We start from the raw sequence: 16,572 nt of genomic DNA, 5'->3' as shown, positions 1-16,572 counted from the left end.
ACCAGCTCCGTGATAATCTCTTACCTGAGCCAGCTCCATTGCAGCCATTTCCTTCGCCCTGGGAGGATGGGATGATCTGGAGCGAAACGTGGATGTTATTCTGTAGCCTGCCAGGGTGAGAAGGGCAATGTGAGAGCATTCAGACAGGGTTTCTCTCCTTTCCACATGTCGATTCCCCCCAGGATTTTCTCTGCTAATGGACACTCTAGGTTCTAGCACACTATGAAGCACAGAGTGACCTTATCCCAGTACAGGCCTAGCCCCCTCTTACCAGAGTGTAACCCTCCCAGTAGCAGAGTCTCTGAACCAAAAAGTCCAGAGACGAGCAGAATCCAAGGAGTCACTTTGGGGAATTCTCCCTGTCATTGTCCCCAAGGCAGCTCTCTCAGGTTTATAAAGAGGTCTCCACGGGACCCGGCAGAACGGGCCCCCAGATTTCGATCGGGGTCTCCGTGGGGCCCGGCGGAACAGGGCCCCAGATCTCGCTCGGGGTCTCCGCGGGGCCCGGGGCCTCAGATCTCGCTCGGGGTCTCCGTGGGGCCCGGCAGAACGAGCCCCCAGATCTCGATCGGGGTCTCCACGGGGCCCGGCGGAACAGGGCCCCAGATCTCGCCCGGGGTCTCCGCGGGGCCCGGGGCCCCAGATCTCGCTCGGGGTCTCCGCGGGGCCCGGTGGAACGAGCCCCCAGATCTCGATCGGGGTCTCCGCGGGGCCCGGCGGAATGGGGCCCCGGATCTCGCTCGGGGTCTCCGTGGGGCCCGATGGAACAGGGCCCAGGATCTCGCTTGGGGTCTGCGCGGGGCCCAGGGCCCCAGATCTTGATCAGGGTCTCTGCAGGGCCCGGCGGAACAGGGCCCAGGATCTCGCTTGGGGTCTGCGCGGGGCCCGGGGCCCCAGATCTCACTTGGGGTCTTCGCGGGGCCCGGTGGAATAGGAGCCTGATTTCACTTGGTGTTGATGCAGGGCCTGGCACAACCAGGGAGAAAAGCGTGAAGATTGTCAAGAATTTGAGATCAGTATTTCAGAAGTGAGGAGTAAACGGGGCACACACTAAATATTTGCCAATGTAAGAGGGAAGCACTGTGGAAGCAGAGAAAGAACTGACAGGGGTTTGAAGGGGATTTCGTATTCACACAATTCCCTTATGTGAGCAAGGGTCAGGCTAAGCTGGAACCCTAATGACGTGAGATTGGTAGAAATGAGGATTGTGTGAGGCAAGTGGGATTCTTGCTCACGTAAGGGGACTGTTTGAATACGAAATCCCCTTCAAACCCCTGTCAGTTCCACAGCACCAACATCGGGGGAGATTTTCTGTCCCCCATCAACAGTTCAAGGGAAAAGGGGGGATTGGAGGGGGTTATACAGCGATATTCGATTGACAGCAGCATGGGATGGTTTCCCCTTCCCTCACATTCACACGGCGGGAGGGCGGGGGGGAGCCCCGGGTGATGTCACTTTCCCAGGGGAAACGAGGGGGCTGGAGCCAGAAGGTCACTGGCTGTGGGGTCTGGGAATGTGACTGGGCGGGGGAGGCGCGGGGCTGCTGGGTTGGGCAGGTCGGGGGTGAGGGGGGAAGAAGCTGGACTGGGAAACATGGGGCTGGGCCGTCTCCATGGGGGAAACTTCCTCCTCCCTCCCTTTCCTGTCCCTTCCCACACCCTGTTGCCAGCAGAGAGGGCCCACCCCCAGCCCAGCCCAGCCCCTGTCTCAGGGCCCCCCCAGCCTCTGCCCAGTTCAGAAATCACTGGGGGGAACCATTTCCCACCTACACAAGGACAAATCCCTGCAGGTGAAAATGGGGGGAAACACCCCAAACCTGAGATCTGAACTGGCCATTGGCGAAGGGCAGAGAAAATGGGGCACAATGGGGGGGAGGGGAACAGGGAACTTCTCAGGGGTTTGGGGGAAAGGGGGTGTCACCCTGGGTGTTGCTCGTTGCTCTCTAGGGAGAAAGGGGGCAGGACGGGAGAGGAGGGGGGGGGTCACCACGGGAGGGGCAGCGGTAAATCCGAGGGGATCTCAGCCCCCGCCCTTTCTCTCCCCGCTCCTCGGGGGTCACCTGCTCTTCTCCTCCCTCCCCCGACCATGTCCGGGCTGCACAGACATTTCCCACCCACCCCTTTCCTAGCCCCCCAGCCCGGTCTCACCCCCCAGCCCCCGCCCGGCCCCACGCAGGGACCCCAGTGGGGCCGGGCCCCTCCCCCCGCCACCCCGCGTGGGGCCCCAGGGCAGAGTCTGGCCGGGCCCGGGGGGCGCTGGGCTCCTGCGGGGACAGCAGCTCCGAGCCCCCCCCACGGAGCAGATCCCGGTGCTGCGAGATGCCGGGTCCCCACCCCGGACACTGGGGCAGAGTCACCGCCCCCTCCCCCGCTCGCTCCGGTACCTGGCGGCTGCAGCGCCGCAGCGGGGCGGGTGGAGCCCACGGCGGCCCCAGCGGAAGCAGGGCCCGGGCCGGGCACGGGGGGGTTCAGGAAGGACTCCCCGGCACAGACCCCCCTGCTCCGCCCGGGCTCCAAGCTCACGGGGGGGGCTACAGCGGGGACTTTCCATTGTCAGGAGCTGCTCCCACCCGCCTCCTCCTTTGTCCTCCGGACTCCTCCCCCCCGGCCCCCCCGGCTCTCAGCGACCGGGGCTGGGGGGGGGGGCTGGGGAGGAGCTGCGGGAAAGCCCATGTGCCAAAAAAATTCTGGGAAATGGAGTTTCTCTGGGCTCTGCCCCTGCGCATGTAGGATTGTCCTCCCCCTTCCTCCCACCGCCCTGCACTGAGATCTGTGCATGTAGGATTGTCCCCTCCCAGTAACTCCCTACCGCCCTGCACTGAGATCTGTGCATGCAGGATTGTCCCCTCCCAGTAACTCCCTACCGCCCTGCACTGAGATCTGTGCATGTAGGATTGTCCCCCCCCTCCTCCCACCGCCCTGCACTGAGATCTGTGCATGTAGGATTGTCCCCCCCCTCCTCCCACCGCCCTGCACTGAGATCTGTGCATGTAGGATTGTTCCCCCTGCCCGTTCCTCCCCACCGCCCTGCACTGAGATCTGTGCATGTAGGATTGTCCCCCCTTCCTCCCCACCGCCCTGCACTGAGATCTGTGCATGTAGGGTTGTCCCCCCCCCCCGTTCCTCCAACTGCCCTGCACTGAGATCTGTGCATGTAGGATTGTCCCCCCCCCACCTCCCACCACCCTGCACTGAGATCTGTGCATGTAGGATTGTCCCCCCCCATTCCTCCCCACCGCCCTGCACTGAGATCTGTGCATGTAGGATTGTCCCCCCCCACCTCCCACCGCCCTGCACTGAGATCTGTGGATGTAGGATTGTCCCCCCCCATTCCTCCCCACCGCCCTGCACTGAGATCTGTGGATGTAGGATTGTCCCCCCACTTCCTCTCCACTGCCCTGCACTGAGATCTGTGCATGTAGGATTGTCCACTCCCCAACCCCCATTCCTCCCACCGCCCTGCACTGAGATCTATGCAGGCCAAGAGCCGGGCAGCCAGAGAGACAAGGTGGGGGCAAGGTCACATTGGTCAGGGCACCTGCCTCTGTTGGCGAGAGACACAAGCTTTGGAGCGGCACAAACCTCTTCTCCGGCTCTGGGAGAGGCTTAGAGTGACCAGACAACAAATGTGAAAAATCAGGACAGGAAGTGGGGGATATTAGGAGCCTATCTAAGAAAAAGACCCCAAAATCGGGACTGTCCCTATAAAATTGGGACCTCCGGTTACCTTAGAGAGGCTCCAACTGCACTTCGTGCACCAGGGAAAGCCGCAGTGTCCCAGAGTCAGCAGCTTGGCACATCATCGCTGCCAAGCAGGCTCGAGTAATAACCCTCTCTCTCTGATGCTCACCCTTAACAAGGGTTTTTTGCTGCCCCAAAGCACCGAGCGTGGAACCGTCCAAGCACGTGTTCGCTTTGCCGGTGCCGAGAGCCGGCCTCGCCCTTAACTCCTCTCCCAGAAAGAATAATACTGAATAGGCAGATGCAGCCCAGAAAAATTCTGGGCAACGGGTCGACCAATAGGGCTGCATGTAATTCCACAGGTCGTAGGACTGGAAGGGACCTTGAGAGATCATCTGGGTGGTGATGACCAAAGTTCTCTGCTTGGTGCTGGGATTTCGTACCTGTGACCCTCACTCCTGACCCTCTTATTCATGAGTTGTTCCCCCATAATGATTTGAATCCTGGGTCCAGTAGCTCTGACCTTCAAGCTGGATGGAGGGGCTTTAGATGCATGGGCCCACCCGCCTCCCAGATTTCAATAGGTGCACAAGCTGGGTAGAGCAGCTGTGCCCGGCACTAGTCAGCAGCCCTGCTCTTCATCCCTGCCAAACTGGCATGAATATTAAGCCCCACTGTCTGACGCCCACCCTTAACCACTCTACCCGAAAGAATAAAACTGCAGAGGGAAATGCAGCCAGAAGAAACAAAATATGGAGACAATTTTTGGTACCACAAAAGAACCGGCTTAGATTACTCAGCCTGGCCCATGAGATACACTTCTTATGGCACAAGGAATACAGCACATCAGTCGGTGCTGACACCAGAATGTCTGCTAGGCGGAGGCTTTGGAGGCAGTACCAAAATATTGTAAGTCCTGTGACCCGTGCCGAAGTGAGGGAAAGGACCAAGATAAGAGTAAGGCTGCCCTGATTCCACTTCCCATCATAGCAGAACATTTTCGGCAGGTCACTCTGCTCATTGTAGGGCCCCTTAGCAAAGTTACCTGGATGGGGAAGAATCTATCCTGGTGGTAATCGATTCTGTCTCCTTTAGAGGCAAACATGGTGGCTAATGCCTCGCTAGCAATAGTCAGCAGGGTGGGGTTTGTCTGTGCGGGTTAGACTCAGGGCAAATATTTTCTCGGTGCTACATAAGAACGGCCAGACTGGGTCAGAGCAAAGGTCCATCTAGCCTAATATCCTGTCTACCGACAGCGGCCAGTGCCAGGTGCCCCAGAGGGAATGAACAGAACAGGGAATCATCAAGTGATCCATCGCTCATTCCTAGCTTCTGGCAAACAGCGGCTAGAGACACCATCCTTGCCTATCCTGGCCAAAAGCCATTGATGGACCCGTCCTCCATGGACTTATTGTGACGAACTGGGAATATTCTTGATGTTTCCTCTGAATACAGTGTTGGTGCCTCAGTGTCCCCTATGCAGTTCTTAAGTATCTAGGTGGTGGGATAAGGGCATGTGATTGCTGAAGAGCAAAGGGCCAGTGCACCTAAATGCCTGGCACTCTGTCTCCTAGCAACTGATGGGCCTGGGCCCCTCCTCTGCAAAGGTGCCAGCTGAAGGTGTTGGAGACAAAGGGATCAGGTGATCTCCTGGCCCAGGAAAGGGGCTGAGCAGAGAGGAGGGGCTGGGGGGGGTTGTTAGTCTGGAGCTGGCTGGGGTCGAGGAGTGGAAGGCAGATGTGGAGGGTCTGGCTCACTGCCCCCCAGAATGGACCCGGCTGAGGGGTCCAGTTCGCTGTATCTACAAGCTCTGTTTTAGACCCTGTTCCTGTCATCGAATAAACCTCTGTGTTACTGGCTGGCTGAGAGTCAAGTCTGACTGCAAAGTGGGGGTGCAGGACCCTGTGGCTTCCCCAGGACCCCGCCTGGGTGGGCTCGCTGTGGGAAGTGCACGGAGGGGCAGAGGATGCTGAATGCTCCAAGGAGAGACCCAGGAGGTGAAGACGTGTGAGCTTCTTGCCCTGAACAAGTCTGCTCCAAGGGAGAGGAGGCTCCCCAAAGTCCTGCCTGGTTTGGGGGGGAGCAGTTCCAGAGCATCACCCGGTGACTCCGTGACACTTATCTAGTTTTTTTTTTAACCCTGTTATGGTCTTGGCCTTCACAACATCCCCTGGCAAGGAGTTCCACAAGTTGACAGTGCGTTGTTTGTAGAAATACTTGCTTTGGTTTGTTTTAAACTTGCTGCCCATTCAGTTCATTGGGTGACCCCTAGTTCTGTGTTATGAGAAGGAGTAACCAACACTTCCTTCTCTACTTTCTCTACACCAGTCATGATTTTATAGACCTCGATCCTATCTCCCTTTAGCTGTCTCTTTTCCAAGATGAAAAGTCCCAGTCTTATTAATCTCTCCTCATGCAGAAGCCATTCCAGACCCCCTCATCATTTTTGTTGCTCTTTTCGCAACCTTTTCCAATTCCAATAGATCTTTTTTTGAGATGGGGTGACCACATCTGCACACAGTATTCAAGATGTGGATTTACCATGGATTTATATAGAGGCAACATGATATTTTCTGTCCTATTATCTATCCCTTTCTTAATGATTCCCAACATTCTGTTCACTTTTTTGCCGGCCGCTGCACATTGAGTGGATGTCTGCAGAGAACTATCCACAATGTCTCCAAGATCTTTCCTGAGTGGTAACGGCTAATTTAGACCCCATCATTTTATATGTAGAGCTGGGATTATGTTTTCCAACGTTGGGATTATGTTTTGAGTGACTATGAGAGAAACGTGATGTTCCACACTTGTGGTCACCTCCCTCCCAGTAACTGGCTGGTTGAAGGATTGAATGGAACCCTTCAAATTATGCTGAAAACTTTTGCGGACCAACAGTCCAAGTTACCTACCATTTCCCTATGAGGAGGTTTGCCCGGGAATGCACAGGATCCTCCACTTTTCAGCTGCTTTATGGGAGGAGGATACTGGGCCCCTGGAGCTAATGACCATGGAATGGGAACATCTGACCTCTCCTGAAGGAGAGTCTGTGGTGGAGTATGTGTTGGCCTTCCAGGGAAAATTAAACGCACAGAACGCCTAGGTTTTGCCCAGGAGACTCTAACTACAGCACAGGGTAACAGAAAGTTTGGTGTGACGGTACCATGTGGAGTTGGGCATATGATATAGTGGACCAAGTTGTGATACTCATCCATGTGCAAAGGAATAAACTCCAGTTCTCTTCATGTGCCAGTATATTTATGCCTGCATCTGTAACTTTCACTCCATGCATCTGAAGAAGTGGGGTTTTTAGCCACGAAAGCTTATACCCAAATAAATCTGTTAGTCTTTAAGGTGCCACCGGACTCCTCATTGTTTTTAAAGTTAATTAAGTATTTCAAGGGAGCTTACAACTGTCTGCTAGAAGGGACATTGTGTGGAGACCTATGGGCAAGCGTGGAGACTGTTTTTAGAGTGGGAGCCATGTTATCAGCAAAAAGAACGGGGAGTCCTTGGGGCACCCTAGAAAGCTTCTGCCCAAATAAATGTTAGTCTCTAAGGTGCCACGAGATCTCCTCGTTCCTTTTGTGGAGACTGTATTTGCTTGGACAGGAGGCAACGGGCTTAAATTGCAGCAAGAGAGGTTTAGGTTGGACATTAGGAAAAAGTTCCTAACTGTCAGGGTGGTTAAACACTGGAATAAATTCCCTAGGGAGGTTGTGGAATCTCCATCTCTGGAGATATTTAAGAGCAGGTTGGACAAGCCCCTCTCAGGGATGGTCTGGATAATACTGAGTCCTGCCAGGTGTGTCAAGGACGGGAGCAGATGACCGCTCCATGTCCCTTCCCATCCTATGCCTCTGTGGAATGACATGAACCTATTGGTCGATCTGCTGCCCAGAAGTCCTCTGGGGCTGCATCCCCCTCCCAGATTTTATTCTTTTGGGTGCAGTGGTTAAGGCTGGGCATCAGAGAGGGAGGCTTAATAATACTCAAGCCAGTTGGATGGGGGATGACGCGCCGGGCTGCTGACTCTGGGGCGCCGCGGCTTTGCCTGGCTCGTGAAGTGCAGTCAGAACCTCTCTAGGGTGATGAGAGGTCGATAGCGACAGTCCTGATTTTGGGGTCTTTTTCTTAGAGAGGCTCCTAATATCCCCCACCTCCGTCCTGATTTTTCACATTTGCTGTCTGGTCACTCTAAGCCTCTCCCAGAGCCGGTGAAGAGGTTTGTGCTGCTCCAAAACTTGTGTCTCTCGCCAACAGAGGCAGGTGCCCTGACAGATGTGACCTTGCCCTCACCTCGTCTCTCTGGCTGCCCGGCTCTTGGCCTGCACAGATCTCAGTGCAGGGCGGTGGAGAGGAATGGGGGGGACAATCCTACATGCACAGATCTCAGTGCAGGGCGATGGGGAGGAACGGGGGGGGGGACAATCCTACATGCACAGATCTCAGTGCAGGGTGGTGGGAGGAAGGGGGGGACAATCCTACATACACAGATCTCAGTGCAGGGCGGTGGGAGGAAGGGGGGGACAATCCTACATGCACAGATCTCAGTGCAGGGCGGTGGGGAGGAACCGGGGTGGGGGACAAGCCTACATGCACAGATATCAGTGCAGGGCGGTGGGGAGGAATGGGGAGGGGCGGGGACAATCCTACATGAACAGATCTCAGTGCAGGGCGGTGGGGAGGAAGGGGGGGACAATCCTACATGCACAGATCTCAGTGCAGGGTGGTGGGGAGGAACGGGCAGGGGGAACAATCCTACATGAACAGATCTCAGTGCAGGGCAGTGGGAGGAATGGGGGGGACAATCCTACATGCACAGATCTCAGTGCAGGGCGGTGGGGAGGAACCGGGGTGGGGGACAAGCCTACATGCACAGATATCAGTGCAGGGTGGTGGGGAGGAACGGGCAGGGGGAACAATCCTACATGAACAGATCTCAGTGCAGGGCAGTGGGAGGAATGGGGGGGACAATCCTGCATGCACAGATCTCAGTGCAGGGCGGTGGGAGGAATGGGGGGGACAATCCTACATGAACAGATCTCAGTGCAGGGCAGTGGGAGGAATGGGGGGACAATCCTACATGAACAGATCTCAGTGCAGGGCGGTGGGCAGGAAGGGGGGGACAATCCTACATGCACAGATCTCAGTGCAGGGCGGTGGGGAGGAACGGGCAGGGGGAACAATCCTACATGCACAGATCTCAGTGCAGGGCGGTGGCAGGAGGGGGGGGGACAATCCTACATGCACAGATCTCAGTGCAGGGTGGTGGGAGGAGGGGGGGACAATCCTACATGCACAGATCTCAGTGCAGGGCGGTGGGAGGAGGGGGGGGACAATCCTACATGCACAGATCTCAGTGCAGGGCCGTGGGAGGAAGGGGGGGTACAATCCTACATGAACAGATCTCAGTGCAGGGCAGTGGGAGGAATGGGGGGACAATCCTACATGAACAGATCTCAGTGCAGGGCGGTGGGCAGGAAGGGGGGGACAATCCTACATGCACAGATCTCAGTGCAGGGCGGTGGGGAGGAACGGGAAGGGGGAACAATCCTACATGCACAGATCTCAGTGCAGGGCGGTGGCAGGAGGGGGGGGGACAATCCTACATGCACAGATCTCAGTGCAGGGTGGTGGGAGGAGGGGGGGACAATCCTACATGCACAGATCTCAGTGCAGGGCGGTGGGAGGAGGGGGGGGACAATCCTACATGCACAGATCTCAGTGCAGGGCCGTGGGAGGAAGGGGGGGTACAATCCTACATGCGCAGGGGCAGAGCCCAGAGAAACTCCATTTCCCAGACTATCTGGCACATGGAGCTTTCCCGCAGCTCCTCCCTTGGCCCCCCCCCCAGCCCCGGTCGCTGAGAGCCAGGGGGAGGAGTCCGGAGGACAAAGGAGGAGGTGGGTGGGAGCAGCTCCTGGTAATGGAAAGGCCCCTTTGCAGCCCCCCGTGAGCTGGGAGCCCAGGCGGAGCAGGGGGGTCTTTGCCGGGGAGCCCTTCCTGAACCCCCCCGTGCCCGGCCCGGGCCCTGCTTCCGCTGGAGCCGCCCTGGGGCCGCCCTGGGCTCCGCCCGCCCCGCTGGGGAGCTGCAGCCGCCAGGTACCGGAGCGAGCCCAGGGGGCGGGGCGGTGACTCTGCCCCAGTGTCCGGGGGGGGGGCGGCATCTCGCAGCGCCAGGATCTGCTCCCTGGGGGGGGCTCGGAGCTGCTGTCCCTGCAGGAGCCCAGCGCCCCCCGGGCCCGGCCAGGCTCTGCCCTGGGGCCCCCCGGGGGGTGCCGAGGGGAGGGGCCCGGCCCCACTGGGTCCCTGCGTGGGGCTGGGCGGGGGCTGCCGGGACAATGAGACCGGGCTCGGGGGGCTGGGAAAGGGGCATGTGTGAAATGTCTGTGCAGCCCGGACATGGCCGGAGGGGGGGGGGGGAGAAGAGCAGGTGACCCCCGAGGAGGGGGGAGAGAAAGGGGCGGGCTGAGATCCCCTCGGATTTACCGCTCCCGCCTCCCATGGGGACCCCCCCCCTCCCGTCCTGCCCCTTTTCTCCTTAGGGAGCAACGAGCAACACCCAGGGTGACCCCCCCTTCCCTCAAACCCCTGAGAAGTTCCCTGTTCCCCTCCCCCCATTGTGCCCCATTTTCTCTCCCCTTCGCCAATGGCCAGTTCAGATCTCAGGTTTGGGGTGTTTCCCCTCATTTTCACCTGCAGGGATTTGTCCTTGTGTGGGTGGGAAATGGTTCCCCCGAGTGATTTCTGAACTGGGCAGAGGCTGGGGGGGCCCTGAGACAGGGACACCTCTGGGCTGGGCTGGGGGGGGGCCCCTCTCTGCTGGCAACAGGGCGTGGGAAGGGCCAGGAAGGGGAGGGAGAAGCAAGTGTCCCCCATGGAGACGGCCCAGCCCCAGGCTTCCCTGTCCCAGCTACTTCCCCCCCTAGCACCTGCTAGTCACATTCCCAGACCCCACAGCCAGTGACCTTCGGACTCCAGCCCCCTCCTTTCCCCTGTGAAACCCCCATCACCCAGGCCTCCCCCCCGGCCCTGTGACTGTGGGGGAAGGGGAAACCATCCCGTTCTGCCGTTGACTGAATATCGCTGTATAACACCCCCAAATTTCTCCCCTTTTCCCTTGAACTGTCGAATGGTGACAGAAAATCTCCCCCGATGTTGCGCTTCTCCCTTATATTGGCAAATATTTAGTTTGTGCCCCATTTTCTGCTCACGGCTGAAATACTGATCTCAAATGCTTGGAAACCTTCCAGCTTTTCTCCCCAGGTGTCTGACTGATTTCTTATCCCGGGAGATTTTCCCCTCTCGAGAACATCAAACCTCCTCAGGTGTTGCTCATTCCTCAGTTTCCTGAATATTGATTCACATAAAATCCTTGTGAATTTTGCCCTTTTCTCTCTAGCTATCAAAGATTGACCTGAAATCCTTTCAAATTTTACCCTTCCCTTGGGTCATCTACTACTGGAAAAGTCCTCAAACTTTTCTCTCCTTCCTCCAGCCCCTGAGAAGGATGCTAAAGTTCCTCATATTTGCAGCTTTTTCTTTTTATTACTAAATACCGATTTCAAACATCAGATGTTACCACTTCCTGTATTTTTATCCAGCTCCGATTTAAAAAATTCCTCCTGGTGAGTTTTAATTGCAGCCTCTTCGCCTGTTTTGGAGGAAGCCTGTTGCCTGATTCTTTCTCCGTGTTGGAGGTGGCAGGGTTACCTCTGCTCTCAGGCTTCCTTAATCCAATGCCTGGAATCCCACCCCCTCCCCCAGATCAGGCCCTGTATCTCCCCCCATCCCTCCCTGTACAAACCCAGACAGAGATCAGGGCCCCTGAGGTGCTGGAGATGGCACAGACCCCCCCATTGTGGAAGGCTCTGGCCAGACCCTAACCCAGAGCTGGATCCCCCTTGTGACAAACGTGGCATGGATCGTGTCAGGGATCCTAGTGCCCTGAACATGGCTCTGATCTGGACTGAGCTCAGGGCCCCCCAGTGTGCCAGGTGCTGCACAGACCTTGGCCAAGTTTGGGGCCCTCATTCAGCCTGGTGCAGGGTCCGAGATCAGGCTCCCTATTGTGCCACACAAGTCGCCACCCCGACTGACATCACAGACCCGTTTTTCCCATGCATGCGCAGAATGAATTTTGTTATGTGCCTCGATAGGGAGGTGGTGTGTGGCTGGGGCAGGGCTGAGGGGTTCGGCGTGTGGGAGGGGACAAAGGGCCGGGATAGAGGGTTGGGATGGGGGGGTGGGGATGAGGGCTCCGGCTGGGGGTGCAGACTCCCTCCAGCCCTCTCCCCCTGCAGCAGTATCCGGGTTGGGGCTGGGTGGAAAGGTGCCCTTTCCCACTGTGCCAGCTCCAGGACTGGGGGAGAGCGTCTCCTGTCACCTCTCCCTGCTGCGGCAGATCCAGGACTGCGAAGAGGCACCTGTGCCTGGCTGCAGCAGCTATGGCCTGGGGGAGAGCGTCTTTTCCCGCCTCTCCCCGCCACGGCAGGTCTGGGAGAAGCATCTCTCCCCGCTGCAGCCCTGAACCCTTCACAGCCGCGCAGATTAGAGGGAACTTAGCTCTCTTTTGCTGGGCCCCGCAGAGACCCCAAGTGAGATCAGACCCCACTGTTGTGCCAGGTAAAACTGAGACCTGGACTAAGATCACAGCCCCCCTTGTGCCAGGCAGCGAAGGCTGCGGCCCAGATTGCTGGCTCCATTGTGCTGGGCACTTCAGAGACCCTGACTGAGATCTGTGTCCCCATCAGGCCTGGCCCTGCACTGACCCCGACCCAGATCACACCTCACCACTACTGGGCACTGCACAGACCCTAACAGAGATCCTGTCCGCACATTTTGCCAGATGCTGCAGGGACCCCAAACAACATCCGGGATCCTGTAATGCTGGGAGTTGCTGAGTTCCCAACTGAGGTCAGGCCCTTGTTGTGCAGGGCTCTGCACAGACACTGACCAAGATCAGGGTCCCCATTGTGACAGGTGCTGAACAGACACCAAGAGTACCTCTGCTCTGCATTAAACCCCCTCAGCTGGCTCATGCCAGCTGACTCAGGCTCACAGGGCTCAGGCAAAGGGGCTGTTTAACTGCAGTGTAGGTGTCTGGGCTTGGGCTGGAACCAGACTGTAGGACCCTGCGAGGTGGGAGGGTGCCAGGCCTTGGGCTGGAGACTGAGGAGGTGTCGTGGGGAAAAACTGCTCTGGCTTAATTTGCTGCATAGGGTGCACTGGGCATGCTCCCGTGAACTGACTGAGTATCCTCAGTAACATCTGGTGAAGCGCGTGCCCCTCACCCTGCCCTTATCAAAGTATCAATGCAGGGCCTGCCGGGGTGGGGTTGAGACCAAGCTGTGCGGGGAGACCTGGGAAAGGGGCGGGTGGAAAATGCCTGTGCAGCCCGGACATGGCCGGGGGAGGAGAAGAGCAGATGATCCCCGAGGAGCAGGGAGAGAAGGGGGGGCTGAGATCTCCTCAGATTTACCGCTGCCCCCTCCCCTGGGGACCCCCCATCCTCTCCCGTCCTGCCCCCTTTTTCCCTAGAGAGCAACGAGCAACACCCAGGGTGACCCCCCCCTTCCCCGAAACCCCTGAGAAGTTCCCTGTTCCCCTCCCCACATTGTGCCCCATTTTCTCTGCACTTCACCAATGGCCAGTTCACATCTCAGGTTTGGGGTGTTTCCCCCATTTTTACCTGTGGAAATGTATCAACACAGTTTAGCTCCAGTGTGTTTAAATGGGAACGAAAAGTTTCTAAATACATGGCAGGATGGTAAATGGGGAAAATAATCGGAAGTTCCTCTAAGCAGTGCTGAGGACTTCTGCTCCCAGCCCTTCATGGGCTCTGGCCTCTTGGCTCCCAGTCCCCATTAGCTGTGTCCCCCTGTCAAGGTTCCTTCCCCACTCTGAACTTTAGGGTACAGATGTGGGGACCTGCATGGACACTTCTAAGCTTAATTACTAGCTTAGATCTAGTATCACTGCCACCATCCAGAATTTTCAGTGTCTGGATCACACCCTGTCCCCCCAAAACTTTTCCCTCCCTGGGTAGCCTTGAGGGACTTCACCAATTCCCTGGTGAACACAGATCCAAACCCCTTGGATCTTAAAACAAGGAAGAACTAACTATCCCCCCTCCTTTCCCCCCACCAATCCCTGGTGAGTCCAGATCCAATCCCCTTGGATCTAAAAACAAGGAAAAATCAATCAAGTATTAAGAAAAAAAAGTCTTTTAATTAAAGAAAAGAAAGGTAAAAATCATCTCTGTAAAATCAGGATGGAAAATACTTTACAGGGTAATCAGATTCATATAGCCCAGAGGAACCCCCTCTAGCTTTAGGTTCAAAGTTACAGCAAACAGAGGTAAAATCCTCTCAGCAAAAAGGAACATTTACAAGTTGAGAGAACAAAAATAAGACTAACACACCTTGCCTGGCTGTTACTTACATGTTTGAAACATGAGAGACTGATTCAGAAAGATTTGGAGAGCCTGGATTGACGTCTGGTCCCTCTTAGTCCCAAAAGCGAACAACACCCAAAACAAACAGCACAAACAAAGACTTCCCCCCACCAAGATTTGAAAGTATCTTGCCCCTTTATTGGTCCTCTGGTCAGGTGTCAGCCAGGTTTACTGAGCTTCTTAACCCTTTACAGGTAAAAGAGGCATTAACCCTTAATCATCTACCTGTTTATAACACCCTTCCCCGGCCTCAGCCCTGCTTTTACTGCAGATCTTCACTCCCCTCATCTAGGCGAGGGGGCTGGCTCTGCAGCCCCTAAAGCATCTGCTGACTCTGGTCTTGCTGATACTGTCTCACATTTTGGGGTATTTAGATTTCAGGGAATGATTTATCAGAGTTACTGACTCTGGGAGGTGGGAGAGAGGAGAGTCTGAGAGGGAGTTTGCTCCCCACACTCTGTAGGGCCCTGTTCAACCCTGGTAGCCTCCATGTTACCTCATCCTCCACTCTCCTCCGTGTGTCTCTAGAGCTCATGTGTCAGTGTGTCACCTTCTGATCTTAATGCCACTGGCCTCAGCAGAGCTCCCAGACAGGAGCTACGTCATGATGGGGTTAAGGTGGAGAGCACGTGTCAGGGACGATGATTCTGTGATTCTGTGACTGAGGGTGAAACACATCACAGGGAGGGTGTAATTATCCTCAGAGCAAGCATTACAGTCCAGGAAGTGAAAGAATTGAAGTATTTCATTACTTAAAAGTACGCTTGAAAGGATTGGATTTTTATCAGTAAATCTCCCTAAATGTCAATTTCACTGCACATGCAAACACACAAACACACACATGAAAAGTATTTATACAGGCAGAATGACAGAAATGCTGCTGGAGAAAGTCAAGTTTGATTTATGGATATTTACACTGTAGATTTTGCATGTGACATTGACAATTCGTGTTTGAACCGTTCTAAAGATCTAGCTTTTTTGGAATGTCAACTCTTAATTACATAATTATTGTCTGACCACCCCCATAACTGCTCACAGCTCTGAACACAGAAATTGGAGAAAGGGCTTAAAAATAGACATTGATATCATCTGTTGAAATTATTAATAAAAATTAGACATAATTTAGACATAAAGCCTACCAAACAGCAATCGCAATATGCCAGGGGATGGAAATTCACAACTAAGGCACCAACCTTAACTCTGCCCCGTAGTGACACCAGGTAATTGCCATAGGGCTACGAATAAGGCATTTTAGTGTATAAAGTTCCAGATTAGATTATACCCATTTGTAAAGACACATGAGCTCTTTCCCTCAGGGGAACCTTCACTGGGTTGTTCCTTTTACTGGTAATTCCCAGAAGTCAATAGATCAATAAAGATCTATCCGTTATGACGTGGCCGTTTCAGAGTTCTGGGGAGTGTTTATAATTTAGCACTAGGGGCCAGGTCCTTGGAGAGACGGAGCCTTGGTTTCATTTTAACTTGTGCATGCTCAGCGGCTGCTGGAATTTGGTTCAAAATATTTCCATGTTTCCCTGGTCAGTTCTTAAAAGCGCTGCTATAGAAAGTGGGGAGGGGCAGAAACTCCCTGCAGGATCAGTAGCTGAGTCCCATAGATATTTATAGCTCATCTGAAGGAAGACAGGGATTGGTGGGTGTCTGGGGATTTAATAATAAACACACAAATATCATCATTCTTAATGAATTTTCATCTTCTAATTCCCATAACCCACTTATCCCTGGCTAGTCTGGGGAGGGAGCACTAGTAACCTCCTGTGGCCAGCATGGAACCTACAGCACTAGGATCTTTCACATCCCAGGGTGGGGAAGGCCCCTCTAGGGCTGGCTGCAGGCTCCTCTTGCTGCTGTGAGAGGAATGGGGGACACATATAAGACACATACACACCCACGGGCAGATGGGAAATGTTTCTTCCAGGGGATTGAAACTGGTTTACAGTCCTGAGCTCTGTCTTCCCGTGTTTCCTGCCACTTTCAGATCTCTTGGAGATACAAGGTGGGTAAGGGAATTTACTTTAGGACCAACTGAAAAAGATAATATTACTTCTCTTTAATATCCTGGGACCAACATGGATTCATAGACTCTAGGACTGGAAGGGACCTCGAGAGGTCATCGAGTCCAGTCCCCTGCCCTCACGGAAGGACCAAATACTGTCTAGACCATCCCTGATAGACATTTATCTAACCTACTCTTAAATATCTCCAGAGATGGAGATTCCACAACCTCCCTCGGCAATTTATTCCAGGGCTCAACATGGCTACAACTACTTTCAGTCTCACTCCTTGTCTCTTTGTACCCCCTCCCCATCACCTCCCTCTCAGCTGAGACTGCCTCATCTGATGGGGAAATTAGGGTTCACTCCTGGAGCTGGATTAGGTCCCCCCAACACTAACAGGAGTGGAAGCCTGTGTGTGTCA

The 16,572-nt window shown here is 55.2% G+C and overlaps 2 protein-coding genes across 50 annotated transcripts in view; one reads left to right on the top strand and one right to left on the bottom strand.

The window, feature by feature from the left end:
- The window catches only part of LOC127039342 (zinc finger protein 501-like), a 259,420-nt gene that overhangs the window by 36,510 nt on the left and 206,338 nt on the right, over positions 1 to 16,572 (bottom strand). For 3 of the 39 annotated variants that reach the window (XM_050932840.1, XM_050932839.1, XM_050932843.1), the window contains exon 2: positions 25 to 107. The exons of the other annotated variants lie outside the window; for them this stretch is intronic. In XM_050932840.1, coding sequence (XP_050788797.1) covers positions 25 to 48 — 24 coding nt within the window. In that variant the 5' untranslated portion in view covers positions 49 to 107. The remainder of the gene's footprint in view (positions 1 to 24; positions 108 to 16,572) is intronic. 39 annotated transcript variants of the gene reach the window in all.
- The window catches only part of LOC127039340 (zinc finger protein 135-like), a 154,088-nt gene that overhangs the window by 127,081 nt on the left and 10,435 nt on the right, over positions 1 to 16,572 (top strand). The window contains exon 1 of one of the 11 annotated variants that reach the window (XM_050932816.1): positions 9,618 to 9,782. The exons of 9 other annotated variants lie outside the window; for them this stretch is intronic. Coding sequence is in view for 1 of the 2 variants with exons in the window: in XM_050932812.1 (XP_050788769.1) it covers positions 12,128 to 12,305 (178 nt within the window). In the remaining variant the exon portion in view is untranslated. Of the gene's footprint in view, positions 1 to 9,617; positions 9,783 to 11,944; positions 12,306 to 16,572 lie in introns of those variants that run through there. One more of the 11 variants, XM_050932812.1, reaches the window with a different exon arrangement.

The sequence above is a fragment of the Gopherus flavomarginatus genome, chromosome 23 (assembly GCF_025201925.1).
Source record: "Gopherus flavomarginatus isolate rGopFla2 chromosome 23, rGopFla2.mat.asm, whole genome shotgun sequence".
Classification (NCBI taxonomy): domain Eukaryota; kingdom Metazoa; phylum Chordata; order Testudines; family Testudinidae; genus Gopherus; species Gopherus flavomarginatus.
The sequence above is the reverse complement of the archived record's forward strand: the minus strand, read 5'-3'. Positions and strand labels throughout refer to the sequence as shown.